Raw genomic sequence first — 11,695 nt, forward strand, 5'->3', positions numbered from 1 at the left:
CTTGGGCCTGAGTATAAAACTGAGTTTTCACAATGATTTAAAATTGTCTCTCTGCTACAGAGAAAACATACTCTAGAGTTTAATAATTTCTAGTCTCAGACTTATTTTCCTCCTCTCTAAAATGGGATAAAATAGAACAAGTCTTACATGATTTTGTAAACACATACACACACATACACATTAGGATGAAAGGCCAGATGACCTACTTTCAAAAACCAGCCAACAAAAATCTTGAGAATCATAACAGAACTTTGCCTCTTTTTTTGGACTCACATAGTGACTATATAAACAATGAGCATGGCAGAGATTGTGAGGATGATGCAGGATATGGTAAGGTTTCTCTCTGTTGTTCATAGTGTCGTTATGAATAAGAGTTGACTTGTAGGCACCAAATAACAGTGTAGACAGATTTATTCTAATCAGCAAGGCTGCACTGTGCAAATCAACTCTGACAGATCTGCCCCGTTTGCATCAGTGTTCTATTACTCCACCTGGTGGGGGAGGGGAGTGGAGTCCACTTTAAAATCGAGGGGGGAAATGTACTTAGCTGTTAATTGAGGAACTTCGTGTTGTTGTTGCTTTCATTTGGCCTTTGTTGCATCAATTAATAAAAACACTGTCTGATCAAAAAGAAAATATTAAAATATAAAACCATTTTGTCGCTCATCTCACTGAGCACAGAGCAGGAGTTCAAAAATGCATGAGATCACAAAGAAAATTTCCATTCAAAGTTCTGCCAAAATCAGTCAAAATAATTAGCACATGTCCACGGACTGAGAAAACTCAGCAGGCTTGGGAGATAAACTCACATCAGTCATGTGCTTTAATTGAAATGAAATATGCTAAGTGAAGTTGACTTGAAATCAATTTTTAACATTTAATAAATAATTTTTAAAATGAAAAATTTATAGGACTACATGTGTCTCCCATTGAGACACTCCATATATGATTTGACTGGCTTTTAGATAGAAGTTGTTCTCTTTTTTGCAAAGACAAACTGATGAAAACCAGTGACTTTAATCCCCCTCACTAGGAAATCATGAACAATTATTTGAGTAAATGTCATTAAATGACTTAACACATAAGGCATAATTAAGACATAATGATTACCAGTAATTAGAAGTGTGAACACATGAGCTAAACAGTCACTTCATGGCTCAGTTAAATGTTATAATCCTTAGAAATGTATTTCCCATCTGCATCTATATACCATCAACATAAATGTGCTGAGCAGTAGTAAATTCCTGAAATTTGTTAACATGTAAGTAGGGAATTATAACTTGAATACAATTAGAATTTTTGAAGTATTTCTTTAGAATGTGTTTGATGAGACTTCCCTTTTCATTTTTTAATTTATAAATTAGAGAAAATGATTCCTTAAATACAAGATTTTAAGTATTTGTGTTATGTCATTGATATTTCAAATAGCAGCAGGGTCACCCATAGTGAGCAGGTTTCAGGGGAATTCCTAAACAAAGAAAGACTAGGAAGAAATGTCCTGGTGATCTACTTCCAAAAATCAGTCAACAAAAACCTAATAGATCATAACAGAAGACTTCTTGACTCAGTTACTTAAAACACATCATCAGGAGCAACCAGCCCCTGGAGGAGGACATCACATTTGGTGAAATAGAGAACCAGTGAGGCAGAACAAAACCAGCACTGGCACAGTAGTCCCAATAATGAATTCAAATATTCCAGAGATGGTGAGAACCGTAGCAGGACCCAGTTATGTTTCATTCTATTGTACATAAGATTGCCATAAGTTGGAGTCTAATTCTACAGCAACTAACAATGACTACTACCACTAGTTAGTTGGATGATCTTGTATCTCATTCAGCTTCTTCATATATGGAGTAAAGGCAACCATTTTAACCTCACAAGCTTTATTTGTGTTGGTGGTGGTGGTGTTAAAGGTTGACAAGTTGAGTACAACTCATAGCTACCTATGAACAAATCCTGACACGCTAGAGCCCACTGAGCTACGGCTCTGTTTGAACTCGACGACACACAACCACCACCATCCCTACCAGAAGGAACTTGGGTGTCTTTGTGCTAAGGAGCTGCACTGCCAACCCAAGGGCAGGTGGTTCAAATCCACCAGTTGCTCCACATGAGAAAGCTGGGCAATCTCCTCCTGTGTGATTAGCTGTCTCTGAAAACCCACTGGAAGATCAGCTACAAATCGGTTCCAAATCAGCAGTACAGCACTGGTGGTTCAGGGGAGAAATTCTCGACTCCCAAATCAATAGTACATAACATCTATCACCACCTGTATCAGCAGCCTCATTTTGCACTCTACATGTAGTTCAGGGAGCACTGGAGATGCAATTGTTAAGTGTTCAGCTCCTAAAGATAAGGTGCTGGTTTGAGCCCACCCAGGCCTCTTTGGGAGAGAAAGGCCTGATGATCCGTTCCTGTAAAGACTGTAGTCTAGAAGACTCTATGGGGCAGTTCTCCTCTGGTACATCAGATTTGGGTCTCCATGAGACAGAACTGACTGGACAGCACCTAACAACACAGAACCCAGGAGCCTCCATTCTTCATTTTTATGCCTGTGATCGTAACATAGGGTCAGGAGAGCGTGGTGGGGTGATCTCCTGCCTTGCCAAGGAACAAGAGGGTCTGTAAAAGACATTGATGACTCTCTAGATTCCAATGGTGGCTCTACAAGTCCCCCCTTCTCACCCTCAGAAAAACCACCTTTCCTCATGACCACTCATCTCTGCTCTGTGATGCTGTCACTGTCGGCCCAAACCTTCCTTCTGGCGGCACCTTCTCATCACCTCCAGCATTACTACTAAGTCCCCACTGCCTGCCATGCTCCCAGACGTGGATTCCTCCAGCTGCCCACTCCTCTGGGAAGCAGACTCCATACCCCTGAGTCTCATGCACATTTGGGCCACAAGAAGTGAATCCTTGCTGACAATGATACTACCATATGTGCCTCCAGGAGTGTAGATTCGAGAGAATGGCTCTAGCATATGTTTCCAATCACTTCTACAACTCACAGCATAAACAAATGGAAGGCTTTGCCTGTTTGCCTTTTACTACAGAAATCAATCTGCTTTATTTATGTCGTTCCATTTTCAGTCAAGCCTTCCCTCCTTGCTTTTAAAAGGCTCTTAAAACTGATTCCTGAACTTTTCACCCACTCCTATGTTGTCATCCCCTTCACGCTGTGACCAGTTATGGGCACTCAAGATCCTGTTGTACCAAGGGAACAAATCTAAATGCACTTCTTCATTTTGTAATCTTGAAAATACTCTCTACTCCCTCGGGAAATGTGTTCCTATATAAAAAGCAGAAACAATGTCTCACATATGCATCATAGAGCTAGATGAATAGAGACCAAAAATACTGCCTGGTGCCTGGAATACAATAAGTGCTCCTTCCTTCCTTCACTCATTCCTTCAGTCCTTCTGTCCCTCCCCTTCCCTTCTTCCCTTCTCTCCCTCCCTCTTCCCCTCCCTCTCCCTCCCCCTCCTCCTCCCTCTCTTCCTTCCTTGCTGTGGGCAGGAAACTTGTTAAACATTGTTTTTATTTCCTAGCTCTCCTTCATTTTCTTTTTCTCTCTGAGTATGAAGAAACACAGTGTCCAAGAAAAAGGAAGGCCCTGACAAAGTACTTGAAAAGCTATTTCACGAAAGTATAAAAAGAACACTCGAATGATGGACAAGCATGAGAAAAGACAGTCAGTGCCATTAGTCATTAGGGAAATTCATATCACAACCACAAGAAGATATCACTTCTCCTGGACTAAGACAGCTCTGATGGAGAAATGGCCAACAGTAAGTGTTGAGGAGGATGGGAGAGCTGGTTGGAACCCTCATCCATTGTTGGTACGGTTGTAAAATGGTGTAGCCACTATGGAATCCAGTTACACAAAAAGTTAAACACATGATTGCATGTTCGATCTATTTCTGACTGTAAAATTGGTAGAAATCATTTATTTCTTCTTCTTTGGCTCTGGTTGTTGGTGCATATATCTGAATGATAGTAGTATTCACTGAACTTCCTTGTAAGCATATAGCTTTGATCCTGTCACTCACAATGCTGTATTTCAAGATGGATCTAGAAATTACTTTTTTAACAATGAAAGCAACCCCATTTTTTCCTCACCTTTTCATCTCCAGAGTAATATATCATATGATCATCTGACTCAAAATGCCCCATGCCAGTCCATCTCATCTCTCTAATGCCTAGTATGTCAATATTTATGTGTTCCATTTCTTTCTTAACAATTTTTAATTTTCCTACATTCATGGTTCTCACATTCCATGTTCCAGTCACTAGTGTCTGCTTACAACTGTCCCTCTTCCTTCGTATTTCCATACTTGAAAGTTCTACCTAGGTTGCCCTTTCTATTAGTCTACGTGTGTTCTGTTGTGCATAGGGTTTTCAGAGGCCTGCGATTTCAGAAGTAGATGGCCAGTCCTTCTTCCTAGTCTGCCTTAATCTGAATGTTCAGATTTGGAGGAGTATTTGACAGATAAGCAATTTATGGAGCAGTGAAAGATAAATCCCTCATTGTGGAGTTAACCATTAGTTACAGTGTTGTCCCTGCCCTTAGCCCAGTGCCTTGACCCACTTATTTCCCAGCTCCACCCTCCACCAGGATACCCCTTCACTTCTACCAAATTACTTCAGAATTTATCTTCCATTGTTCAACCCTTGATCTGACAGCTTGTATCTGAAGCTTTCTTGGCTTCTGTGATTCCAAACACGTCAACTGCTGACAATTTTTTTATGCTGTGACCTCGAGTTGCTCTAATCAAGGATGCTTTAGGCAGACTATTAAATGATCCAGGAAGTATTAAAAGAAGATGGAAAGAATATACTGAGTCACTGTATCGAAAGGAATTGGCAGATACAGAGGAATTTAATGAAATAACATTTGAGCAAGAGCCTATGGTGATGAAGGAAGACGTTCAAGCTGCTTTGCAGGAACTAGCAAAAAATAAGGCCCCAGGAATAGATGGTATCCCAATTGAGATATTTCAGCTAACAGATGCTGCCCTGGATGTGCTAACCAAGTTGTGTCAAGAAATCTGGAGAACAACCACTTGGCCACCTGACTGGAAGAGATCTATATTTGTTCCCATTCCAAAGAAGGGTGACCCAGCAGAGTGGGGAATCTACAGAACAGTATCATTGATTTCACATGCAAGCAAGATTCTACTGAAGATTATCCAAAAACAACTGGAACAGCACATCAGCAGAGAACTGCCAGAAGTCCAGGCTGGGTTTAGAAGGGGTCGTGGTATTAGGGATATTGTAGCTGATGTTAGATGGATCTTAGCTGAAAGCAGGGAATACCAGAAGAATGTCTATCTGTGTTTCATTGATTATGCAAAGGCGTTTGACTGTGTGGATCATAACAAACTGTGGCTGACTCTGAGGAGAATGGGAATCCCAGAACATTTAATTGTGCTAATGCGAAACCTATACTTGGACCAAGAGGCAGCTGTCAGAACAGAGCAGGGTAACACCACAAGGTTCAAAATTGGGAAGGGTGTATGCCACGGATGTGTCCTATCTCCATACCTTTTCAACCTGTATGCAGAGCAGATTATCCAAGAGGCTGGGCTCTATGAGGAGAAGTGTGGCATCAGGATTGGCGGAAGATCTATTAACAATCTGCGTTATGCAGATGATACAATCCTGCTTGCTGAAACTGAGGAGGACCTCATGCACTTGCTGCAGAGGGTCAAGGACTATAGCCTTCAGTATGGACTGAGGCTCCATGTCAAGAAGACAAAGATTCTCACCACTGGACCAATTGGCAGCATCAGGATGGATGGCGAAGAGATTGAGATTATTCACAGCTTTAGTTTGCTTGGCTCCACGGTCAACACTCTTGGCACCAGTAGCCAGGAAATAAAAAAAATATCGCGATGGGAAAGTCTGCTGTTAGGGACCTCTGTAAAGTACTCAAGAGCAACGGTGTCTCTCTGGAGACTAAGGTGTGTCTGATACAGGCTATGGTCTTTGCAATCACTTGTTATGCATCAGAGAGTCGGACAATGACTAGGGAGGACAGAAGGAGAACTGATGCCTTTGAGCTGTGGTGCTGGAGAAGACTATTGAATGTACTATGGACTGCCAAACAAAGAGATTCATCCTGGAGAGGGTTAAACCAGGCTACTCCTTGGAGGCAAGGATTCTGGGGCTTCGTCTGACATACTTTGGACATGTTGTAAGGAGGGACAGGTCCTTGGAGAGGGACATCATGCTTGTGAGGGTGGAAGGACAGCGCAGGAGGGGAAGGCCCTCTATGAGGTGGATTGATTCAGTGACTGGGGTAATCGGGATGGGTATGTCAGGGGCAGTGCGATTGGCACAAGAAAGAGCAAGGTTTAGGGCTGTTGTACATAGGGTCGCTATGAGTCACAAGGGACTCACAGCACATAACAACAACAAACAACACTCACAACAGATAAAAGGTGGAAACAACATGTGACCATCAATAGGTGAATGGATAAATAAAATATGGTACATGACATAATGTAGCAGTATGAATGTAATTCAGTCATAAAGGATGATAGCTCTGGTGGTAATACAACCACGGAGCAACCTTGAAAACATGCTAAGTGAAATAAGCCAGTCACAACAGGACAGATATTTTATGATCACAGTTGTCCCTATTCCCAAAAAAGGAGATCCAACAGAATAGGAAAATTCTTAAATAATATTATTAATATCACAAGCAAGTAAAATCTTACTAAAGACTATTCAAAAACAGCTGGAACAAGTAAATGAACAAGGAACTATCAGAAATTCAAGCTAGGTTCAGAAAAGGTCATGGAATGATGGGTATAATTACTAATGTCAGACGTATCTTGGCTAAAAGCAGAAAATACCAGAAAAAAGTTTCTTTGTGCTTTATTGACTATGCAGAGGCATTTTACTGTGTGGATCATAACAAATTATGGATAACAGTTAGAAGAATGGAAATCCCAGAACACTCAACTGTGTTCATGTGAAACCTATAACTAGACCAAGAAGTAGTTGTCCAAATAGAACAAGAGAATACTATATCGTTTCAAATCAGGAAAGGTATGTGTATCCTTTCTCCATACATACTAAATCTACATGCTGAGCAAATCATTCAAGACATTGAGCTATATGAAGAAGAATGTGACATCAAGATTGGAGGAAGACTCATCTAGGAAACAAAGGAAGACCTTTGTTATGCAGATGGCACAACACTGCTTATTGCAGAAGATCAAGAAGTATAGCATTCAATATGGATTATATCTCAATACCAAGAAAACATGTCTGCACCATTAGGCCAGAAAGAAACATCATGCTAGTTGGAGAAAACACTAAAGTTGTCAACAACTTACTTTTACTTGGATCCACAATCAGCATCCATGGTAGTAGCAGTCAAGAAATCAAAAGATTTACTGCACTGAGAAAATTTACTGTCAAGGATTTCTCCAAAGTACTAAAAAGTTTAGCAGTTTAAAGGCTAAGGCATACCTAATTCAGAACATGATATTTTCACTTGCTTTGTATAGACCTGAACTTTGAACCACCGTGTTTGAGAAAAGTACTAAATATCCTATGGAGTGGCAAAAGAACAAACAAATCTGTCTCAGAGGAAGTGCAAATAGGGTGCTCTTTAGAACCAAGGATGGACTGCCGCTGCCTTTTCTCCCCCTTGTGGGCCAGGCTGAGAAGCTGAGGGTTCCCGTGGGACCTCTGGTCCCCCTGCGCCCTTGGCTGCAGCCCACCTTTTCTATTGGTGCGCCCAGCTTAGCGCCGCACCCTTACTCCTCCGCGCCCTGTGCGCGACCCATCTGGTCCTGGGTCAGTTAAGTTCTGGCTTCACTTCTGTCGTCCGGGAAGGCACTGTCACTGTGGTGGGGCCCGTCCCGGTCCGAAAAGAATGGGAGCTGCGGTGTGGGACTAGGGATGCTGTGCATCTAGGGAAAGACACACACCTGGGCTAGGGTTTAGGGGAGTCTTTGCTAGGGGGCTTTTGGAGAAGGAAAGGATTTCCCCTGGGGAGGAGTGAGGCTTTAGAAGGAGACCGGGCTGGGGTGCTTGGCGAAGCTTTTTGCTGGGAAGGCTCAGGTGTCAGTCCCTGACGTCCTTCCCACATGGGCATGGGAGACGCCATGCTCTTGTCGGCCACATGCCGACAAAGAGATGTTGCAATCCTCTTCGGGAAATTTGCGTCTTGGTCCCACGTTCTCCCCACCTGATCTGTGCACCCCTGTGTTTGAGGGCTGTGAAGTGTCCACCAGTCACTATTCGTTTTCCCCTTCCTGGACTGTGGGAATGCACGTGATGCAGCAGCTGAAAAAATTTCCTCCGAAATGTGGGCTAGACGTTGAAAATATCGTTACCGTGGCATTTGCCACCAAAGTCCTTGGCACTGTCAAATGGTTCAACATCAGAAATGGATATGATTTATAAATCGAAATGAGACCAAAGAAGATGTATTTGTGCATCAGACAGCCATCAAGAAGAACAATCCACAGAAATACCTGCGCAGTGCAGGAGATGGAGAAACTGTAGAGTTTGATGTTGTTGAAGGAGAGAAGGGTGCAGAAGCAGCCAATGTGACTGGTCCAGATGGAGTTCCTGTAGAAGGGAGCTGGTATGCTGCTGACCACAGCCGTTACAGACGGGGCTACTATGGCAGACGCCGCGGACCTCCCCGCAGTGCTGGTGAGATTGGAGAAATGAAGGATGGAGTCCCAGAGGGAGCCCAACTTCAGGGACCAGTTCACAGAAACCCAACTTACCGCCCAAGATACCGTAGGGGACCTCCTTGCCCACGACCTCCCCCAGCTGTCAGAGAGGCTGAAGATAAAGAAAATCAACAAGCAGCCAGTGGTCCAAACCAACCAGCTGCTCGCCCTGGATACAGGCGTCCATACAACTTCCGCAGCCGCCCCCGTCCTCCTAATGCTCCTGCACAAGATGGCAAAGAGACCAAGGCAGGTGAAGCACCAACTGAGAACCCTGTTCCAGCCACCGAGCAGAGCAGTGCTGAGTAACACCTGGCTCCCAGGCACCTTCACCATCTGCAGGTGACCTAAAGAAAAATGGCCATCTAAAAATACAACAAAGAAGACAGACAGTGAAAGTTTTTAAAACACCATGACCATAGCAACACCAAAGAAACAACCAAGCCATAATGTGGAAGGATAATCAAGATTTGGACGTTAGAATGTATGTTATGCTTTAAGAAAAACAAAGAACATCTGCAAAGGGAAAATGCCCAGCAAACAGACCCCAGGAATACCTGCACAGAAGGTGAGAGAGCAGCATCCTCCCCAGTTTCAGCAACCACTATATATATATATAATTTTTTTCCTGGTTTTCACTCTTTTGATAATTTGAATTGAAAAAGAAAATATCACATGGGGGAGAACCCAACCAAAGAAATCTGAAATATACAGTAAATGTTTTTTTTCCCTTATTTGTTAATTTTGGATGCTGGTGCTAAACTTCCATGTGTCGTGATTTAAAAAGAAATTTTATGCCCTTATTTATTTCTAGATGAGGGGAGGGGTAACATTTTTGCTTTCTTATGTCACTCTGTTTGAAAATGTGCAGTATGAACGATGTTCCTCAAAAATAAAAATTTTTACCTTCAAAAAAAAAAGAAGCAAGGATGGTGAGACTTCATCTCACATACTTTGGGCATGTTGTCAGAAGGGGTCAGTCCGTGGGGGGCGGGGGGAAACCCCACATCATGCTGGTCAAGGTATAGGTTCAATAAAAGAAAAGAAGGTCTTCAAAGAAGTAGACTGACACAGTGACTGTAATAGTGGGCTCACAGAATAGGACAAGGTTCAGATCTCATGTTCACATGTACACTATGAATCATAGTCAACTCAATGGTACTCTGATAACAATAACATGAAGTATCTAGAATAGGTCAGCGCCAAGAACTAAGTTTACTGGTGGTTACCAGAGGCAAGCAGGGTTAGGGATGAAGGGGGACTCATTGTTTAGAGGACTATGAATTTCTGTTAAGACTGAAGAAAAATTTTGGAAACTACTGGTAAAAATGGTGCAACAGGAGTGTGTGCGTACAGACAGGGCTTGTGGGAGACGGTTGCGATGAACACGGTGCTGTCGCGGGCGAATTTACTCTTCGCCTTCTCTCTGAGCGTGATGGCGGCGCTCACCTTCGGCTGCTTCATCACCACCGCCTTCAAAGACCGGAACGTCCCGGTGCGGCTGCACGTCTCCCGGATCATGTTAAAAAATGTAGAAGACTTCACTGGACCTAGAGAAAGAAGTGATCTGGGATTCATTACATTCGATATAACAGCTGATCTGGAAAATATATTTGATTGGAATGTTAAGCAGTTGTTTCTTTATTTATCAGAAGAATACTCAACAAAAAATAATGCTCTGAACCAAGTTGTCCTTTGGGACAAGCTTGTTCTGAGAGGTGATAATCCAAAGCTTCTATTGAAAGATATGAAAACAAAATATTTTTTCTTTGATGATGGAAATGGTCTCAAGGGAAACGGGAATGTTACTTTAACTCTACCTTGGAATGTTGTACCAAATGCTGGAATTCTACCTCTTGTGACAGGATCAGGATACGTATCTGTCCCATTTCCAGATACATATGAAATAACGAAGAGTTATTAAATTATTCTGAATTTGAAACAACATATTTTTATACTTCATAAATTGTATCTCATTTATTCAGTTGCATCTTCATTTGCTTTTGGTCGTTATTTTATCTTTTTGGTATAAGAACTAATATCAAAAGGCATATTTGAAAGGGAATGTCAATGGGCAACTTTAACCTAACAGTACCAAAAGAACAAGTAAATAAGGCCATCAGAGTGGAATGTTACAACAATAAGACAACTTCATAGTAAGAATTTGGGAGAAATATTTATCTGAAGTGCTCTCATTATTTCTGTTTTTTTTTCTGGAATATAAAGTGAGCATAATGGATAGATAAAACTTTCAGGTGCCTGTAAAAAAATGGTGCAACAGGATGAATGTAATTAAGCTTACTTGATTGTAAATGGAACAATTTTAGTTAAATATATTTACTATAATTTTTAAAAAGAGAAAGGGTCCACTTTGAAAAGGTTACTAACTTCTCTGGGTTTCACTGCTCATCTGCCTTGTGGGGACCACACTGGAGTGTGTGGATCAAGGTCAGTGTGATGGTATCTACAAAGAGTCCAGTGGAGTGCCGGTCACAGGAAGTGCTTAATAAATACTAGCTCTCTCCCCAATGCCCAGAGGTCAGAGTTTGAGCCGGGCCCTGCACCCCAACTATGGACTCCAAATGATCTACAACTTCCCTTCCTTCAGTGCAGTGGACTGAATGGGGCACTAGACAAACATTCGTCTCATGAAACAGTCACACTCCTTACGTTCCCAGAAGTTTTTGTCTTGTGAGAGAGAAGCTGCTTTGCACAAAGAAAGCTACTACTACAATCAACTGAAGGGAGGAACGTGTGGACAGTGCCTCATCCCTTCCCCGCACCACAGGCTCCTGGTACCAAATTCTCCTCTGGGCTTTGAGTAAGCCTGCTCCCTCACCTAAGATCATACTCCATTTTTGCTGTCTTGGTTCTGGGAACAAGGTGACACTCAGAATCTGGCCAACAAAGGCAACTCTAGATTTTTACTTTTCCAAAGTCCTGTGCCCAAGACATCTCTCTTTCATTCAAGATATACCCAGGCTGTGATC

The 11,695-nt window shown here is 42.2% G+C and overlaps 1 protein-coding gene and 1 pseudogene across 1 annotated transcript; both read left to right on the forward strand.

Annotated features, from left to right (window-relative positions):
• Positions 1-8,289: 8,289 nt before the first annotated feature.
• LOC102846541 lies at positions 8,290-9,014 on the forward strand (annotated as a pseudogene).
• A 1,032-nt stretch (positions 9,015-10,046) lies between these two features.
• LOC102852658 (signal peptidase complex subunit 3-like) lies at positions 10,047-10,650 on the forward strand. Its single transcript, XM_006892354.1, has one exon. The coding sequence runs from the start codon at positions 10,087-10,089 to the stop codon at positions 10,627-10,629; it is 543 nt and encodes a 180-aa protein (XP_006892416.1). The 5' UTR covers positions 10,047-10,086; the 3' UTR covers positions 10,630-10,650.
• The last annotated feature ends 1,045 nt before the right edge of the window (positions 10,651-11,695 follow it).

The sequence above is a fragment of the Elephantulus edwardii genome, unplaced genomic scaffold, assembly GCF_000299155.1.
Source record: "Elephantulus edwardii isolate Elephantulus edwardi_28Jun2011 unplaced genomic scaffold, EleEdw1.0 scaffold00115, whole genome shotgun sequence".
In the NCBI taxonomy this organism is placed as follows: Eukaryota; Metazoa; Chordata; class Mammalia; order Macroscelidea; family Macroscelididae; genus Elephantulus; species Elephantulus edwardii.

Bases quoted from the DNA above. Each gene is read 5' to 3' on its own strand.
- LOC102852658 (XM_006892354.1), top strand. From the start codon at position 10,087: ATGAACACGGTGCTGTCGCGGGCGAATTTACTCTTCGCCTTCTCTCTG.